This window comes from Lotus japonicus, chromosome 2, assembly GCF_012489685.1.
Source record: "Lotus japonicus ecotype B-129 chromosome 2, LjGifu_v1.2".
Lineage (NCBI taxonomy): Eukaryota > Viridiplantae > Streptophyta > Magnoliopsida > Fabales > Fabaceae > Lotus > Lotus japonicus.
In genome coordinates this window covers 53,549,256-53,569,967 of record NC_080042.1, presented here as the reverse complement: position 1 = coordinate 53,569,967, position 20,712 = coordinate 53,549,256, and the positions used below count along the sequence as shown (strand labels likewise).

Below are 20,712 nucleotides of genomic sequence, written 5' to 3'. Positions count from 1 at the left end.
AGAGTATGGGGGTAGATATATATACGTTCGATAAATGTTATCATGGCATATATATCAATACATCATCAACTACTAAATCAGCATGCATAAATCATCGATTCAGCAAAAACATAACGATATTTATCAACATCAAATCATCAAACTCATTACGATGTTCATCAACCTCAAATCATTAAATGAATGGTATGAAATGCAATGTCATGCTAAAATAATGCTCCGGAAAGGCTAGACGCGTGCGTACGAGTCGGTCTTTTCGCCGGCCTTTGTGTTAACCATCAGACTCGGTGTCTCTTACAATCAGAATTGTGTAGTCACACGTGGTGATTTCACCGAGGTCCGACATTCCGTCGTGTATCCTCATACATGAATGAATGATGCAATATGGTTAGCCAAACATCGAATCGTCCTCACACGTAAGAGTCTAGCTACGAATATTGTTTCTAAAATTCCCTAAGGTAATTGTCGAACTATCGACCTCGAATTCCTACAACGATAGAGTGCAAACATTCTTCATGATTGCTCGAATCATCTGACTCATCACTCGGATGGTCGAACTTCTCTTAGAGAAAAAGGGGTACATCGTACTTAGAAACTTATTGGTTTCCCAGGCTTATCCATTAGGTAGCCTAAACGTTAACTGTCGATTGGCAAAAGGTGCATAAGCACTTAGGGTTTTTCCCTAAACTATGATCATCGACACTTCTCATATTCCCAAATTCTTATTCAAGCTTTTAGTCTTCTTCACTAATTTATCGATACTTTAAAGTTTTGGAATGTTGTTTAGCGTGTTATGATTTTCATTTGTAAAATGGTTTATAATTCTATAAGTTATAAGGTTTCCCTTAAACCTGTGTAATTTCCCGAGAAGGTCTCGATCTCCTAAAATAGTAAAGGTTCAGATCTTGGTCCAACCTAATGATCATTCTCTTAATGGTTTCAGTCATTAGCATGGCATAAACTCTCTTTATCCACACTCCGACGATATCACAATATACGGATAAATAATTGCACAAACAGTTAGTACAATTCAATAACACATATTCAGACATATCATCATGTCCTACAAATAGACACTTAGCACACAGCATGTGATTCAGTCAACATCAATCATAGAACAATTAAAGCTTATAAACATATATGTCGGCTAAAGCCTCAGAAAAAATTTCCCAATTCAGATCAATCAATCAATACCAAATAGTCAAATAAACAAGTCGAAGTTATTGACGCCTAAATCATTATCTAGTAGAGTAAGTTGTCATCACTGGTGTCTCTTCCAGCTTCACAATCCTCAAGCTCCTCAAGCGAATCCTCAGCAGCTCCAAGCGTTCCCAATTCCAAACTCAAACCTTTGAGTAAAACCAATTTACTCAGACAGAATCAATCACAACAACTTAAACAATTCTAACTAACGTCCGACAAAACTTTAGAAGTTTCAGAGTAGGAGAATCTAGGACAAAAGACAAGTTTTTGCAAAAAAATAAAAACTCCCCCAAACCCCCTAGGAGCTCCCGGCCACTCCCCATAGAAATTGTGTTTCGACGCGTTTTCTCCAATCTAACTAGATTAATGGTAATCTAGGGGTTTAACTAGGGTAAATCAATGCTCGAAAAAAATTTAGAAATTGCTGATAAGGTGCTTTTGGGTCCAAACTTTAAGCTCAAAACTCAAAGTTAAAATTTTTGAAAACAAATTTGACAGGGCTGTAGATCGTAGCATTTAGAGCAACTAATCCTAAAGGTACAAGGTTAAGTCGTGAACTTTTGGTTCAAAAAGTGAAACTTTGGTGAATATGGGTATTTCCACAGTTTTTCAGATCTATGGCGACTTGATCGAAATCAGCGCGCATCGACAAAGAATATAGGTTGTTGGGTAGTAGTAGAAGGTAGATCTAAAGAAAAATCAAAGTAAAAAGATAGTTTTGGAAATTGCTCCAAACTCTGAGCACAGAAAGACATGGTTTAAAGCTACAGAAAGTAGAAACAAAGGTATTGAATAGCAAGATTACCTCGCTGTCGATCCACATAAACTGAAATCGGGACGATCGGACAAGAACTCGCGAAGAAATGCTCTCCCCCTCTCTCTACAAACCCGCGGCTCTCTCTCTCTCAAATGGTGGGAAATGAGACATTTCTCATATTTCTCATTTCCCGCCTTTATATTGCGGATGCTCGAAAAGTATACTTCGAGGTTTTTTGAAACCGATCGTTCCGGTACCTCCGTCTAACGATAAGAAGTGAATATCTGGCGACAGAATGCCAGAACTCCAAATGAGGTTCTCAAACTTGGTCGGGTGGTTAACGCATGATGACTTCCCGAACTTGATGGCTTCGTCCTGGAACCCTGATGGGGATTGGCTTACCAACTCTTCGAACTTCAGAGGTGCTGCCACTACTTGGAATGACGATGTTTTTGGCCAAATCTTCCATAGGAAGCGTCGTATTATGAAGCGCTTGGAAGGGATTAACAACCGTCTGAGCATGGCCTTTGATCAGGGGTTGGAAAATCTTCAGGAAAAATTGTGGCAGGAGTACAATACTGTGATTCTCCAAGAAGAATTGCTTTGGGCCCAGAAGTCAAGGTGTCTTTGGCTCAAGTTTGGTGATAGGAACACGAGGTTCTTTCACACGACCACTATTATTCGAAGGAAGCGGAATAAAATAGAGGCTCTTATTGATGATGGTGGTAATTTACTGACTGATTTTGATGTTTTACAGGACTTTACTGTGAATTTCTTCAAGCAGAGCTACATAGACGATGGTGGTGGCCTTCCTCTTTCCACTACTTGCACGTTTCCGATTGTCCTTGAGCAGGATTTGGCTTTGATTCAAGGAAGCTTCCAAGAGCTACATAGACGAAGGTGGTGGCCTTCCTCTTTCCACTACTTGCACGTTTCCGATTGTCCTTGAGCAGGATTTGGCTTTGATTCAAGGAAGCTTCCAAGAGGATGATGTGAAGGACGCCGTTTTTAGCATGGGACCGTTGAAGGCCCCTGGTCCCGACGGTCTTCAAGCTGTCTTTTTCCAAATGCAATGGAAGCAAGTGGGGGGCTCTGTGACTAGATTTGTTCAGCAGTGTTTTCTTAACCCTTCTTTGATTAGCCAGGTCAATGACACCCTTCTAGTGCTTATTCCCAAGGTGGATGCTCCTGAGCGTATTACACAATACCGGCCTATTTCGTTTTGTAATGTAATTTATAAGATTGTTACTAAGATTGTTACAAATAGGCTGAGGGAGGTAATGGGGAACCTTATCTCTCCGAACCAGTGTAGCTTTGTTCCTTGCAAGCATAGCTCCAACAATATTGTTATTGCTCAAGAGGTGTTCCACTCTATGAGATACCTGAAGCGGAAACGTGGTTGGATTGCGATTAAGGTTGATCTAGAGAAGGCGTATGACAGATTGAAATGGTCTTTCCTGTTAGAGACTCTCCAGCAGATTGGCCTGGAGGATCATATGTGTAGTTTGATTATGTCTTGTGTTTCCTCTTGTAGGTTTCAGGTTGCTTTTAATGGGGGTAGGTCTTCATCTTTCACCCCTCAAAGAGGCCTGAGGCAAGGTGATCCCCTGTCTCCCTATCTTTTTGTCCTCTATATGGAGCGGTTGGCTCACTCTATTGGTGATGCAATTAATAATGGAGCTTGGAAGCCTATTACACTCTCGAGAAATGACCTTCCTATATCTCATCTCTTCTTTGCTGATGATCTCCTCCTGTTTGGTGAGGCCTCAGTGAGCCAAATGGAGTGCATAATGGGTTGCATGAATGACTTTTGTAATGCTTCTGGAATGAAGGTCAGCGTGCCTAAGACTCGCCTGATGGTGTCAGAGAATGTGGGATCGGTGGTAGCTAGACAACTTTCAGACATCTTTGGGATAAGGCTTACTACTTACTTGGGTGTTCCTCTGGCCCATCAGAGGGTGAAGGCCTCTAGCTATCAATACATCCTGGATCGTACGCAGAAACGCCTCTCTTCCAAGAGGGCTCAGATGTTGAATTTTGCAGGTAGAGTGACTCTTGCTAAGTCTGTTATTGCTGCCCTCCCAACTTATAGCATGCAAACGAGCCTCCTCCCAAAGGAAGTGTGTGGAAAGCTTGAGAGAATGCAGAGGGATTTTATTTGGGGAACCACCGATAGAGACCATGGAGCTCATTCCATTGCTTGGTCCAAGCTTTGTCTTCCCAAGCAGCATAGGGGATTAGGCCTCCGCAGAATGAATGATTTTAATAAGTCCCTTGTCATGAAGTTGGGATGGGGCTTGGTGTCTACTCCAGACGCATTATGGGCTTGTGATCTTAGGGATAAATATTCTTGTGGAAGTGACCATGTTCCAGTTGTCCATCGGAAGAACTGTGAATCACATGTCTGGCGTGCAATTAGGAGTACTTGGTCCGATGTTGAGAATAATCTTCGCTGGAAAATAGGTGATGGTTCTACTGCTCGCTTCTGGTATGATTCCTGGCTATTTTCAGGGACTTCCCTGATTAATTCTACCTCTCAAGAAGTTCCTCCTGTTGATGCCATTAAAACAGTTGCGGACTACTTTGATTTTGAGCTTGGAATGTGGCGTACTCATCTCTTTCACCACCTGTTGCCTCATGATGTGGTGTTTGAGATTTTAGCTATGCAACCTCCTTCTCCAAACATAGGTCCTGACCAGCTGTGTTGGACTTTCTCTAGTGATGGCCACTTTTCTTCCAAGACTGCCTATGAGGCCTTTGATCCTCCAGCTATTCAGGACCAGAATATGGACTGGAGGATGCTTTGGCGTTGGAAAGGGCCGTATAAAATCACTCACTTCCTGTGGTGCTTGGCTAACAATGGTCTTTGGGTGAACTTTAGACGGTGGCAGTCTAGAATGACAAGTGATCCGCGGTGCCCGCTGTGCAGCTCAGAGAATGAAACTGTTCTCCATCTATTCAGAGATTGCTCGTATGTGAAACCCTTGTGGCTTCAAGTGGTCGATTAGCGTTATCTCGCGCGTTTCATGCAGGTGGAGTTGAGAGACTGGGTTTATGATTCCCTTCAGGGCCAGTTTCGGGTTATGGGATCATCGAGACCTCTGGACTTTTCCTTTCTTCTGTGGGCTATCTGGAATGTTCGTGTGGAGGTTATTTTCCATAGGGGAACTTTTAATCTGCGCAGGATAGTTGAAACAGCGCTAAGGTTCCATATCGAGTATGTTTCTTGTGACCAGGATACGTTGGCTCGTTTGCAACATGCCTCTACTAGTCAACCGCGCCAAGATGTTGACGTCGGGTGGTCTCCCCCTTCTCCAACATGGGTGAAATGCAATGTTGATGGTTCTGTTAAGCAGCATACAGGAGCAGCGGGTTGTGGGGGTGTTTGTAGGGACGCTGATGGCAGATGGGTATTTGATTTTAGTAGGAACTTGGGGCGTTCTAATGTCCCTTGGAGCGAGCTTTGGGGGGGTCTTTACCATGCTCCATCTGACTTGGACCCGTGGTTTGCGTAGACTAATTGTGGAAAGCGACTCCCTTGTGGCGGTGAACCTCATCAATGGCAACTGCGAGAGGTCCCATCCCTATGCCTCCTTAGTCCTGCAGATCAAGCATATGATGCTAAAGGATTGGGAAGTCAAGTGTCTTCATACACTACGTGAGGTGAATCAAGTTGCGGATTGTTTGGCTAATATGGCTCACTCCTTCGAGTTGGGTACTCATGTTCTTGATGATCCACCTCCTAGTTGTAAGGACTTGTTGTTTTTTGATTTCACGGGTGTTGTTTACCCGAGGTCGCGTCGTGTTTAGTTTTCGGGCTTAGTCCCTCCCAATATCCAAAAAAAAAAAGAACTTCAAATTCATTTTCCTCTTTATGAGCTTGCAAATTACACCTATTTAGCTTCCAAAATACAATTTTGTATTATGTCATCCTTGCTCTACTTGATATGAAGGCAGTGATGATATTGGCAAATGGCAAGGTAGACAGTTCGTAAAAGAAACTTGACACCATATCAGCCTTCTATTGAAAAGTTGTTGCCAAAAAGAAAGGAAAAAACAGTAGTAGTTGACACTAGACACCAGAAATACAAATCATACTTTCTACTAATATGTGAGAAAGTAAACATAGATGCTGGATTCTTATACCAAGAGAGCCTACTGCTAGTGTTTCTTTGTATCTATTGCTGGCAGAAGATGAACATAAAAACACACAAGAATATAAGACTTGCCCAACACCAGATTTCATCATGTAAGACTTAACCAACACCACAGTTAAGTAATTCAGTTGAACCTTGCTGTACATTGGAAGGTATTAAATATTTAGCTGAAGAAAATGATAATCACATTTGAAAAGGTAATATACATTAAACATCTCAACTTTCGAGTACATAAAAAATGCTATGGCTAAGGAGATCACAACTTTCTGAAACATCTCACATTTTGTATACCAAGACTAGGGATCACAACTCTCGATGGAAAATTGATAAGTAGTCTTTGATTCTGCTATTCAGGCTTGACAGAAACAAAATTTAATAACACCAAATAGAACTTCAATGGATGATTGGAGCAGGTTCTGAATCACATTATGGTTCCTGACATAAATCTGAATCCTAAGGTCACCTTGAAATGACTCATCCTTTATAAATCCCTGGACCAATACTGAAAAAATGTTCAAGCTAGCCAGTGCCCCATTCTTCTTTGCCTTATCAAGTGGCGCATGAGCAACGAATATGGTATCCTTCAACTTCTGAATTGCACAAATCCAACCTTAAAGAAAGAAAGAAAATACCCATTTTACAACCACTGGAAAAGAAGAGAAATTTAAAGAGTATGTGATGAATCACTAACACCCAGTAATAAATTCCAATCAAGCAGGAGACTATGAAAGAAAGGCATGTATTGAACTAAAAAACTAATAAATGGATACACAGCCATAACAATAGCAATGAAAATGCTTTGATGGTTTCACCTTTCAAGTGATTCTTTTTGGTGTTTGAGGAAAAGATGAGTGTTGCTGTTGTTGTGCTGAAAAATAAGGATTTAAAGAAACTAAACAAAGAGAGGGAGAGAAAAGAGTACAAAATCAAGAGAGAAATGAAGTTATATAAGAAAACAAAATAGATGCAAGACTCTTCACCTGACTCATCTGTCTCAGCAGTTCTTGAAATGGTCAGTTGCTCAAATTCATTACTGACAAGAGAGCCACAACTTAAATCCTCGGTGATTTTAGAAGAGTTCCCTAAAATTGAAGAAAAAAGTCAATAACATCAAGATACGAAAGGAACTAATGAAAGAGCACAAGTGAGAGGCATACAGTTAGAATAAAAAGGTGAAACTTCATATTCAAACTAATGAAAGACCATAGATTTTGTACTTGGTGAAGACCCAAAAACCCACATCTAAAGCGAAATCCCATAGCACCAGAGGTCTCAGGTTCAAACTGTAAACCAGAATAAAAAAACAAACTCTTAAAATAATTAATTGCAAATCCTTCAGTGCGCTATTTTCCAGCATAAGTCTAAGGCCACCCTCAATGCAACATCATAGAGTTATAGCTTCTCAAGTGCATCCCCTAGATCAGGAAATCTGCCAATAAAACAATAAGGATAAGTAACATGATACCAAACATTGAATATAAGGATTTCAACGTCATAATGATTTGATTATGTTATCAGAGCTAAAGCAACACAGAAAGGATCAAGGACAAGGCTCTAACAACATTCCTGAGCAGTCATTCAGATAAATGGCATAGAAATTTATGCATTTGATAACACGAAATCTCAATTCAATCACAAATTACATGCTAAGAAAATTATACAAAACACATGATAAAACAATAAACATATTCTCACAAATGCTCCGTATGGGATTCACTTATCCGCCCATGCCTGCCATTATGAGGGTTAACTTAACAGAGCAGCAAAAATAGGGGAACTGGATGAACAACCAACAGATGAACATACTCACAGGAAAGGGTTCAATTTAGAAGCATAAATTTGGGCATTTGCATCAAATCAGCCAAGCTGTAAAGAAGATTGAGGGGGAGGGGGAGGTAGGGTGTAGGCAGACAACCTGTAAAGCAAAATGACCAGCTAGTTTTGAGAGCTTGAAGGTAACTAAGAAGCGTTAACTGTGCAGATTTAAGGAGGAAATCATGGAAAAGCGATATAGAAGAACGGGTGCTAGAGGAACTTCGTAGGGTTACAGCACCCATCTTTAAGCGAGAATCCAGCAAAGGGAGATACGGGAAAAGACGATACAGCTGTGAGTATAGCATCTGGGACACATTGAATAGGTGTGGGAGGACGGGTTAGGGCTACGGCGGTAGATTTTTGCTGTTGTGATGAGAGGTTGATGCGACGAAGTCCGATTTTCTATGTCAAGAGATCCTCAAGCTTGGCGACCTAGGCGTACGAAAACCCTACAATCCACTCAGGGCCAGGATTGGCTACAGGCCCAACCCAAACGAAACTGGGACAAAAAAAGGTGTCCCGTTAATAGTGAAGTCAGGACTTTAAATTAAAGGTTAGGAGATATTTAGTACTTTAACTAAGACAACCTCATTTGCAATAGCCTAAAACCAAGCTTTCCCATGGATGGTTCAAGAAGATTCCAAGCAACATTTGTTTGTATTGTATTCATGCCCTGGGCTCTTAACAGTCTATCTTTACTTAAGTTAGACAACCTCATCTACAATAGCCTACAAATCAAGTTTTCCCATTGATGGTTCAAGAAGATTCCAAGCAACATATGTTTGAATTGTGTAAATGCCCAATGCCTAGGCTCTTGATAATCTATCTTTGGGTTTTCCTGATACTGCAAACTTTGAGAGAAACACGTCACCTTAAAAGCATTTGAGAGAACTATTTCACCGTAAAAACATTTATCTTGAACAAAATAAATTGCTCATGACATCTCATATCAATGGTCTTCATTCATCAATCTGATATCTAATTTATTTATCCTTAAGAGCAAGATTACAAGAGATCATGATAGTTTACTGCACTAGCTAAATTACAAGATTAACAAAAATGGTTATGACTCACAAGGGACTTAAACCAAATAACTTATGTATTCTCTATACAAAACAACAACAAAAGCCTTATCCCTTTCTATAATGAGTCAAAATTAACATGTACCAATTTTACAAGAACAAAAGAACTAAAACATGTACCAATTTTACAAGAACAAAATAACTTTCTGAAAACCTCCTATCTTAAACTACTTAGTTTAAACATTTAAACTAATCAGTTTAAGCAAAAGGGTGCATTTAAACATTTCACTCTAACGGAATTCTCGACTCCAACCTCTGCTCTCATACCAGTATTCATACCACTAGATATAGGTGGTGCTGATGCTGGATGCACTTCATTCTTCACTCCATAAAGCATGCTTCTTGCCTCCATTGTCTAACCGCCGCATCTCAGACACAGCTAAAATCCCAGCAAACTACCGACTTTTGATTCTGAAACACAGTTCAGAAAAATAAAAACACTTCAAACACACAGGTAACAAATAACAATTAAAGTATAAAACTACTTTCACGCCCAAAATTCACCCCTACCTATAAAGGAAGAAAAGATCGAGAAATGAACGATATGATAGTGATGTGATATATAAAAAAATAGGAGATAGAAAGAGAAAATGGATGAAAATAGGATGGAAGAGAAATTGAGGTGTTAATGAATCAAAACCATATATTGTCATTTTCCTTTCAATGTAACAGTTTATGTGGGAAGTACTGAGTCATTCTAACTTCTAAGCTCTAGTTAAAAATACCAGGAAGGTGAAGACCCTCGAGTAGGCTAAGAAGCTAGAAACTCGCTATCTACTATACACTTGTACTGTACATGAATAGGCATAAGAGAGCTGGTATAGTCATATAGGCATCTACATCTAATGATGACAACACTCTTTGCTCCTCAGTATACAATCTACTGCACTAACACAATAAATTTTGTGTTTGCTTTTTCAGTTCTCATTCGGCAAAGTAACTACAGTAAATATACAGAAAATAACAAAATCAATGTTCTAATCTAACAATATCAAGTTCAGCAACAGATGACCTTTAGTCAAGAGTCAAAACTAAGGCATTTGTGAGCCCATTGTGTATTCCATCATCCATTTCAGTGTGTAATTATAAAATGAAGATTGGATAGTTGTCTTCAAAACACAAAATAACTTTACTTGTAAATAGAAAGCATCTTACCCAATCTTATTTTTCCAGTAGACCTCTAGCAATCATTTCACGAAGAAGTTTCTCTGCCTTGTCATTCTCGCCATTTTTAAAGAGTACTGAATAATTGTTTCAAAAGTAATAGCATCAGGAATACAACCCTCATCTTTCATTTTCGACAGTAAGGTCAACGCTTCATCAAACAAGCCTTCTTTACAAAGCCCATTGATCATAATAGTATATGTCTGGACAGTTAAATGATAGCCTTTACTCAAAAGATCCTTAAAAATCTCTTGTGCATCCTTGAATCTTCCACCTTTGCACAGTCCATCCAGAAGTATATTGTATGTGCATAAATTTGGCTGAACACCCTGGTCGTTAATTTTCTTGATCAATGCAATTGCTTGGTCAACATGATGACCTTTGCATAAAGCATCCAAGAAAGAATTATAGGTGATTATGTCGGCTGGTTGACCTCTAACATGCATCTCATCAAGAAGCTCCCATGCATTAGAGACTTTCCCTGTTTTGCATAAACCATCAATAAGAGAACTGTAGGTTACTTTATTAGGAATAATCTTTTCGTAATCCATTTCTTCAAGGAGATTCAAGGCTTCGTCCACCATTTTAATCTTGCACAATCCATTAATCATAATATTGTAGCACAGAACATCAGGAAACACTCCCATTTGGGTCATGGTGTTGAATACAGCTTGGGCTTTGTTCACTTCATTAACTAAGCAATACCCATCCATCAAAGAATTATAAGTAACAACATTAGGTTTCACACCCTGCTTCATCATCACAGCTAACATGTTCTTAGCTTCTCTCACCTTCCCTTCCTTACCTAAAGCATCGACCAATATATTATAAGTATAAACATCTGAGTCTATGTTTTTCGTTGGCATTTCATGTAACAAAGCAATTGCTTGTTTCAATTGACCAACAATGCAAAAGCCATATATTAAAGCATTGTACGTGACTACATTAGGAGATATTCCCTTGACAACCATTTCAGAAAATAAATTGCAAGCATGACTTACAAGTTTATCTTTACACAGGCTATCGATGATTGTGCTGTACATTACCACATCAGGTTTAATCCTTCGCCCTTGAATCCGCCTAAGCAACTCCAAAGCAGCTCTTGTTTCCCCCATTTTACATAGCCCATTGATCAAGGTTCCATAACTGACTTGGTTCAACCGAAATCCCTGAGCTAGCACGTCATCATGAAATTGCAGTGCTTTGGGGACCTTGCCGTGAAGACAGAGACCTTTGATGAGAGTAGTGAAGGTGATGGTAGTTGGCTGATAACCTCTCTTGAGAATTCTGGCGAGTACAGAAAAAGCGGAATTGATTTGACCCAAGTGGCAGTAGCAATTGATCAAGATGCTCATAGTAACAAGGCTTGGCTTGATTCCAGTGAACTCCATCTGGTGAGAAAGCGAGATAGCGGGGGAGTAATGCTTCTTGGTCTTAACAAGGGAAGTTAAAATCTTGTTAAATTCAACGATGGAAGGGGTAGTAGGACACATTCGGAGTAAGCGATTGAAGTGTGAGATGGCATCACCAGGATTGTGAAAGGAAGAATGAAAGCGAGAGTGAGAGTGAGAGTGAGAGTGAGAGTGAAAGGAAATAAGAAACGAAGACCTCCTCAACCTGAACAACAATGACGACGACATTGTAAGAGCGGTGGAGAAGGAAGCAGCAGCGGCGGTGTGTTGCAATTTTCGGAGGGATAATAACAATTGATGAAGATGGATCCTGAAAAACCTTGTTTTGAACCTGCTTTTGCAACTAAAAACTGGTTTTGACTTTATAAAAATTCAAAACTAAAAACAAAATGAAGGAATAATAATTATTTCGATCTAATTAGATAAAGTTTAATATAAAAGAAATTATGTGTGTAAAATAATCTTGTTACGAATAAAAAAACTCCTTGGTCAGCCTCCTACCGCTTAGTGCGCTGACTATGGGGAGAGGAATTAGTCTCACGGCTGTCGGCTGTGGGGATACCTTGATCAAGTCAAAATTCCGAGGTAAAGATCAAAGGTCTCTCCTCAAAAGTGCCATGTGTGTAATTAAAAAAAAACCAAAACTAATTAATTCCCCCCCCCCCAAATTCACGATCAGATTGGGGATAAATCCCCAAATCTGATGAACCCTAGTGTCTGTGTACCAATATACGCGAGTCTCCTGGCAAGATCGAAGAGAGAAGCAAGAAGTGGCCATCCACATCATTAAGTGAAGCCATGTCAGCTTCTTCCGTTAGTAAATTGACGGAAAATGGACGGAGGGACTAAAACCGCTCACGGCGTAAACGTTTGGGACGATAACCGCTCGTTTTAAACAAAGGGGATGAGTTTCGCATAATCGTGTTACTTCAGGGACCAAAAGTGGAATTAAGCCAATGAAATAATATCATTTATGTGCTTTTAATTGTTTGAAGAAAAAAAAAATTGTTTTCAAGAGCTCTCATACTCTCATGAATTTTATCTCAAACTTTATTTGAGATAAAACTTTCATTCTCCATGTGAAGCCACGATCATGAGTACTCAAATCTAGATCATGAGTTAGGTTGGCCAAGCAATCTGCCACCTAATTAGCCTCACACCAAGTGTGAACACAACGAACCTCCCAATTCTACGACATCCATTCCCGAATATGGTTAATCACGGAAGCCTAGGGGTGAGAGGTACTGCAACCGCCATTAACAAGCAGAACAGCGATCTTGGAATCACTCTCCAGTCTCCACTATAATTCTGGAATACTCCAAGCCAAGGGTAACAAGGTGAGAATCGCCCACAATTCTGCCAAAGAACACGAGTCGTTCCAATGTTCCTGCTCAACCCAGTCAGCCAACGATCAGAGGCATCTCGGCAAACTCCGCCACAACCCGCTGCATTACCTGGTGCCCTAACAGACTCATCAGTGCTGCACTTCAGCCAAGGATTAGGAGGAGGACGCCAACGAACCTCCATCGTTCTGTAGCTATGCACCGCCATAAGGAAGAAGCTTGGAGTGCTCTTCGACAGTAGTTGTAGTCCAATTGCAACCTCAGTGCAGCCTTGTCGATACCCTGCAGGTCGAACACAGTACCCTGGAATACAATACCAATTCTCGCTTTCCATAAGGCCCATAACAGTAACCCAAAACTCGGAGCCCCACCTCGATCAAAGCCCTGCAGCGCCATATCGTCCAGATTCTGCAAAACCCAAGGGCAAAAATCAGCAGAGAAGTCTATGTTGTAATAAGGGGAGCACAAGTTTCCCTGGTCATAATAATCAAACACAGACTTCACGTTCTCTGTTGTTGTGATTTCGCCAAGTGTTGCGTCCTTCAAGGCTTCAACAGCGTACCTGAAAAAACTCACTTATCATTCCAAAAATTAATAGTGCGACCATCACCCAAACGCCACCGTAGGTGCTGATTTAACCCCTCCCAAGTGTTTCTTCATTATATTATTCATTCACACTAATCAGCACTCAATTTTATGTACCAAAAAAATGCTCACTTTTATTCTTATTTTTCATTTAAATTTTGTGTTATGCTTCATCAAGTCAAAACAATTTAATTAGTTAATTTAAATTTTAAAAATGGGGAATTTGACATCTTGTTATTGCATTTTCCTTTCAATGTAATCCATTTTGAGATAGAAAAGAAATAAAAAATGTGAAAAGATACAAAACAAAAATATGCAAAACGTAAAGAGGGTCCTATAATTTTTCTTAGACATGCGAAAGTTGCGGACACTTATCAATATACACAGATTGAAACTGCCACAATCTACAAAATATTTAAAAACAAAATATTATTGTTGCTTAGGATGGCCACAGAGATCGCCACAAAATTAACATGTTTATTGGTGGAGGTTGGAAACCCCGCTAAAAGCTTTTTCTCTTACTTTTTACTTTTAGTATTTAGTGGCTGGTTGAAAATTACCACTAAACGCGTAAATCTACTAGTGGTTGCGTGGTGCGGGGTCTAAGAACATTAAAATGGTCACACTTTGATGCTGCAGTAGTCGTACTAGGATTGCAAGCGCAAATCCTAAAAAGAATAGGCTTATGGAATCCACCAGAAAGGGAGTTACCCAGCACTAAAACCCTGGAAAATAAACTGGAATCCACCAGAGTTAATAAACTGGAAACCACCAGAGTTTGAGAGAAATCTCGTTTTATAATAATAAAAAACTGTCTTTGGCTAATTTTATACAATTCCTTAAATAGAAATCCTAATAGAAACAAAAATTAAGAAAATTCTAACTAAAAGATCCTAAACTCAATTAGAAAGTAATTAAAAATAACAAATCCTAACAAATTGATCCTAACTTAATTAAAAACAGAATTGATTCGGAATAGATCCTAAATATATTTCAAAAATTCTAAAAATAATAAATTCCTAATTAATCTGCTCCTGCATCAGACTCCTCTTCTTATGGACGTAACAAAAAAAAACGTATATGTCTGGAACTCAAGAACCACATTAAGAATGTCAGGGTCGAATACCCAAGTCTGTGTAGAACAATTCGATGCCCACATAAATGCGTCATAACCAAGTGTCTCTGATGTCTTTATATTCTCCTCTTCTTTCAAAGAACTTGACCACAAGTTCTCTTCTAAACGAACAACACCATTACTACAACCCCGAACTCTTTTTTATCATCTCCTTCAACAAATATCCCATGAGCACCATCATTATCTTTAACCAATCCTAACCTCTCCAATTTCTCCAAAATCACCTTGGGGGCTTTTGAATTATAGGGGATAATTGTGCTTTGTACTCCTGTAGGAAGCGGAGTTGAAGATTTGAATGTAAGAAACTCTGAGCACTTTATGTGGCCAATGTTTTCATCTTTTGTAACGTCAACTTCCCTTGGTTTCTGCGCAGATGGTACCAAATCATCCACTTGAGCCCTCAATTGGGACTCAATGACCGTAACATCTAAGTCACGAGAGGCCACACATTTAGTGGATTCAAGAGATGATGAGATCGTGATAGGAGCAAGGGAATCAACATTTGTTGACACCCTTATATCATTTGAACCTATTGTGGGTTTTACAGAATCTAGTGTGATGACAAGAGGATCTTGAAAAGAACATGAACTTCCCGTAACAATGGCACAATTGTTGTTGCCTCTGCGCCTATGTTGTTTTTCTCCTTTGTCTTTGTAAGACCAAAGATTTTAGAGTTTAAATAAATAAATAAATTTCAGCTCACGCATAGAATTCTATGTAAGCGTGAGAGGAACTTGACTTGTGTTTGATGTTTGGATTAGTATTATGAAGAAGAAAGTTCATAAAAGGCTTAAATGCACTTTTGGACCCTCATGTTTTAACTTTTTGCGATTGTCAACCCTTATCTTTTTTTCTACGAATAGGAACCCTATTATTTCAAAACGCTGCACTGTTTACCCTTCCGTCCAAATCCGACAAAAACTTGACGGAACACGCTGACATGGCCTTCCACGTGGATAAAAAGGGGATTTAAAAAATGGCTTAAATGCACTTTTGGACCCTCAAGTTTACATTTTTTGCGATTGTTGACCCTGATCTTATTTTTAGTTTGAATGGAGACCATAATCTTTCAAAACGTTGCACCGTTTACCCTTCCGTCGGAAGATCAGGTAAGTGGGTTCCGTCAAGTTTTTGAAGGATTTGGATGGAAGGGTAAGCGGTGCAACATTTCGAAAGATTAGGGTCTTCATTCGTAGAAAATTAAGATCAGGGTCAACCATAGCAAAAAATATAAACTTGGGGGTCCAAAAGTGCATTTAAGCCTTCATAAAATGACTAAGAATAGTTCTATAGTTGCTATAGGTTATAGCACGAGTTTTATTCACTTCCGCCCTAGGGAAAAAGCGTTAGTATAGGGCTAATCTGCTCTTAAAGCACTGTAGAAACGAAACTAAAAAATCTTCAGAAGAATATGAGAATCGCTCTTATCCCTTTCAATGATGAGTGTTTCGACACGAAACCCTGGATTGTACGCACGATCGATTTCAATTCTCGGAAGGTTGCCGAAACTAAGTTCCTGACAATTCAAGAACCTTAAAATGAACAGTGGATGAAATTTTTTCTATTCGGAGCTTCAAACGAAGATTCCACACACGTTCACCCATTTCTTTCGATGTTTTCGACATTTCTCCAAAAGGAAGTTTTCTCATCCGACCTCATTTGCAAAAAGTAACTTTTCGGATTAAATCGATTAACATCGTTAGTGAATCGTTTGCTTTAATTCCAAGAAACCTGTTTCGAGTTCTGGAATTCTGTCGCCGGATTCTCTCTTATAATTTACAAAGAAATGTGCAGGAAAAATCGGAATCACGAAATATTCATTTTCCCGCATTTTCTCTCTCCTATAAATAGCTTGAAAAATAAAATAAAAAAAACTCCACCATTCTCACCACCAAGGTCGCGGGTTCAAGGAGGAAGAGGGAGGAGAGCTTTTCGTTGTTTCTTGCTTGATCGTCGCTCTGTTCGTTGCTACGTGTAGACCTCGAGGTACTGATGATATTCCTTACCTCTGGTCGTAAATTCTGTCGCTTTTCTCTATGTCTTTCTGTGCTCAAAGGTATGAGAGTTTTGTAAAACTGTCCAAATAACTTGATTTCTCTATCAAAACATCTTCTCTACTAACCCAAGAGCATGATTATCCGATTGTATTCGCTGATTCTCGCCGGATCGTCGTAGGAATTCAAAAACTGCTCAAATACCCATTTTTATGCTGAGGTTTCGCGTTTTATATCAAAAACTCTCGACTGAGCTTAGCGTCAGTAGGATTAGTTGTCATAAACGTCGTTGGTATCAACCTCATACAATTTATTTTTTGAAATTCCGACTTTGAGTTTCCGAGCTAAAAATCTTGACCAAAATACCCCTAGTCACATTCTGAATTCTTAAATTTTTCTGAGAGTTTTCCTGGCCTACATATCGCCTAAGAATACCTATGAATTAAATTAGATCGAAGAAAAAGTGCGGGAAACCCTATTTTAGGAGTGGCCGAAACTTGTTTGGTAAGGTTAGGAATTTTGGGTCTTTATTGGATAACAGGTAGTTTGGAATTTCGGGATTTATTCCAAATAATCAACAACTTGATTGATCAAAATGAGGTTAATATTTTTTTTATTACTTTGTGTGCCCTCTTCCAAAAATAATTTTTGGGTCTGTATGGCCTGAGCTATAGTGTAGCTCTTTTGATTTTCGAAATTTTGGCTTTGGTTTCGTGTCATTCCGAGTTCTGTAGCTCGAGTTATGCCTGTTTTAGCGAACGAAGTCTTCGTTGTCCATTCGTGCCAAAATAGGAACTCTGAAGCTGTAGGAGCTTTCCCTTCGATTTCAATTAGCATTTATAGATTGTTTGCTTCTGGTGGTGCTTGTTTTGATGAGACCATGTTTCTATGTTTTAGGTTCGCGACTTCCATGCACTACATCTACTCACAAAGGTAAGGGTAACTCGGTTTTAGCGCGTCTTTAGTATTGCATGCTTTTATCGCACTTGATGTGGAGGCGATGAGGAGGTGTGGTCCTATCACTGTCCCGTCCATTGTGACGCTAAGTGACGATCAGGAGGTGTGGTCCTATGATTGTCCCGTCTTGTGAGACGCTACAAGTGGCGATCAAGAGGTGTGGTCCTATGATTGTCCCGTCTTGTGAGACGCTATAAGTGGCGATCAGGAGGTGTGGTCCAATGATTGTCCCGTCTTGTGAGACGCTATAAAAGACAATGAGGAGGTGTGGTCCTATCATTGTCCCGTCTTGAGAGACGATATTGATCGATCCATTTTGATAGCAGCATATAGTTGCATTATAGAGTACTAACATTTGATCTTATATTGTCGATATCTGATCTGACTTGTTGAGGTTATTGTTATATGAGTTTGATATATGTTGTTAAGTTGTTGATATTTGAACAAATGTTATACGTGACATTGTTGTTACCTGATTTTGATCTATGATATTATGTTGCTGATATCTGATTAAATCTATGTTTTTGACATATGATTTGATTTTATATTGTTAATGTTGTTTATATCTGGTCTAAATCTATGTTGTTGCTTCTACGGATATCTGTCTTGGATTATATTTTTTAGCTTAATAGCATGCTTTTCCCTTTTATACGTGGTAATGACATGGAGTTAACCCTTTCTGTTTGCTACTTGTTGTTTGGGCGATTAACGTTATTAGGCGATGGAGATCCTTCCGCCGAAGTTTAGCTGCTCGAGTTGGAGATTGGGTTGTAGGCGGTGGAGTAGAGGTGTAACACCCCGATTTCCAGAGGCTCACTTTAGTAACCAATTAAAATAGAATTACGGAAAATGAAGGTATTTTTTTAAAAAGGTGAGAGAAATAAATATGAAAGACTTGTCCAACGTGGACTTAATGAAACTCCAAACATGCCCCGATAAACTAATATATATATATATATATATATATATATAAACGAATACAGCCCATGCTGTACCGCAAACGTCACCAGAACCTGACGGTGACAGAAAGTATGCAAGAAGGCAAGTGTACGCAACAGTGATCAAAGTAAGTATAATAATTACAGTCCTGAAAATGTGAGAGAGTCAGCCCAAAACAGCCTCCTCGGACCTCCTATCGTCCGACTACTCTCTGTGATTCCCATGCAGAGAATCACACAAAAAGCAAAAAGGCCGGGAACCTACCCTGTCCCAAATGTACAACGACTAACCAGAGCTACTACTGAATAGACACCCTAACCCAGGTCATGCAAAGAAGCGGGTCTCCCAACCCTTTTCCTCCTCCTCGCTCGTGTAGTTGTCCTCCGTGTCTGAGTCCACAGTAAGCACATCGACATCCACGTCCAGAATCTCCCTCCTAACTGTCTTCTGTGCCACCCTAGTCAAACCAGTCTCTAGATCGACTACGTCAGTAACGATCTCCTCCTCAACCATGCGAACCAAAGGTTCAACACGGTAACCACGAGAGGAAATAGATGCCACAAGATGAGTCAGAGTCGTGGCGACAAGCTCCTCCTTCGGCTCAACGACCCTCGAAGATGACCCAACGTCAGTAGGGTCCACAGCAGCAGCCGATGTCGGTCCAGATGGTGTCACAGCAACAGCATCGACCTCGGAAGGATCCTCCTCATCAGATGACGGCGACGATAATGACGACGACGGCGTAGGTGGTCGCAGTCCAGTACCTGGTCCAAAGTGAACCATCGGCGGTAGGTCAAAGGCAACGGTGTACTTCCGCAGAACTCCAGTAGTCATGTCTCCATGGTTGTCAATCACATCCTCCATCACTCTCCCTCGGTTCATCGCTCGGATGTTGGTGGGGTCCAATGTCCATGCGGCAGGGTCAACTCGATCAATCAGCTCGTACCTGATTCCCCCTGACGGGCGAACCAGCGTAAACCACTCCCCCCCCCCCCGCGATATCTGGCAGTTTGCCGACCGCCCAAACACAAACAATACACACAAGGCAAGGCGCGAGGGTCAACTCACAGAATAGGGTAGATAATAAAGAGAACAAGTAGAGTATGGGGGTAGATATATATACGTTCGATAAATGTTATCATGGCATATATATCAATACATCATCAACTACTAAATCAACATGCATAAATCATCGATTCAGCAAAAACATAACGATATTTATCAACATCAAATCATAAAACTCATTACGATGTTCATCAACCTCAAATCATTAAATGAATGGTATGAAATGCAATGTCATGCTAAAATAATGCTCCGGAAAGGCTGGACGCGTGTGTACGAGTCGGTCTTTTCGCCGGCCTTTGTGTTAACCATCAGACTCGGTTTCTCTTACAATCAGAATTGTGTAGTCACACGTGGTGATTTCACCGAGGTCCGACATTCCGTCGTGTATCCTCATACATGAATGAATGATGCAATATGGTTAGCCAAACATCGAATCGTCCTCACACGTAAGAGTCTAGCTACGAATATTGTTTCTAAAATTCCCTATGGTAATTGTCGAACTATCGACCTCGAATTCCTACAACGATAGAGTGCAAACATTCTTCATGATTGCTCGAATCATCTGACTCATCACTCGGATGGTCGAACTTCTCTTAGAGCAAAAGGGGTACATCGTACTTAGAAACTTATTGGTTTCCCAGGCTTATCCATTAGGTAGCCTAAACGTTAACTGTCGATTGGCAAAAGGTGCATAAGCACTTAGGGTTTTTCCCTAAACTAGGATCATCGGCACTTCTCATATTCCCAAATTCTTATTCAAGCTTTTAGTCTTCTTCACTAATTTATCGATACTTTAAAGTTTTGGAATGTTGTTTAGCGTGTTATGATTTTCATTTGTAAAATGGTTTATAATTCTATAAGTTCTAAGGTTTCCCTTAAACCTGTGTAATTCCCCGAGAAGGTCTCGATCTCCTAAAATAGTTATGGTTCAGATCTTGGTCCAACCTAATGATCATTCTCTTAATGGTTTCAGTCATTAGCATGGCATAAACTCTCTTTATCCACACTCCGACGATATCACAATATACGGATAAATAATTGCACAAACAGTTAGTACAATTCAATAACACAAATTCAGACATATCATCATGTTCTACAAATAGACAC

At 39.9% G+C, this 20,712-nt stretch overlaps 2 protein-coding genes across 2 annotated transcripts; one reads left to right on the top strand and one right to left on the bottom strand.

Moving 5' to 3' along the window:
- The first annotated feature begins 2,252 nt into the window (after window positions 1-2,252).
- On the top strand, window positions 2,253-2,906 carry LOC130736638 (uncharacterized). The gene has a single exon (XM_057588444.1). It carries the CDS (start codon window positions 2,253-2,255, stop codon window positions 2,904-2,906), a length of 654 nt encoding a protein of 217 aa, XP_057444427.1.
- A 7,292-nt stretch (window positions 2,907-10,198) lies between these two features.
- Window positions 10,199-11,773, bottom strand: LOC130738342 (pentatricopeptide repeat-containing protein At1g12300, mitochondrial-like). Its single transcript, XM_057590313.1, has 2 exons — window positions 10,924-11,773; window positions 10,199-10,869 (listed from the first exon to the last, which is right to left on the bottom strand). The coding sequence occupies exons 1-2, from the start codon at window positions 11,666-11,668 to the stop codon at window positions 10,199-10,201; spliced, it is 1,416 nt and encodes a 471-aa protein (XP_057446296.1). The 5' UTR covers window positions 11,669-11,773.
- Window positions 11,774-20,712: the final 8,939 nt, after the last annotated feature.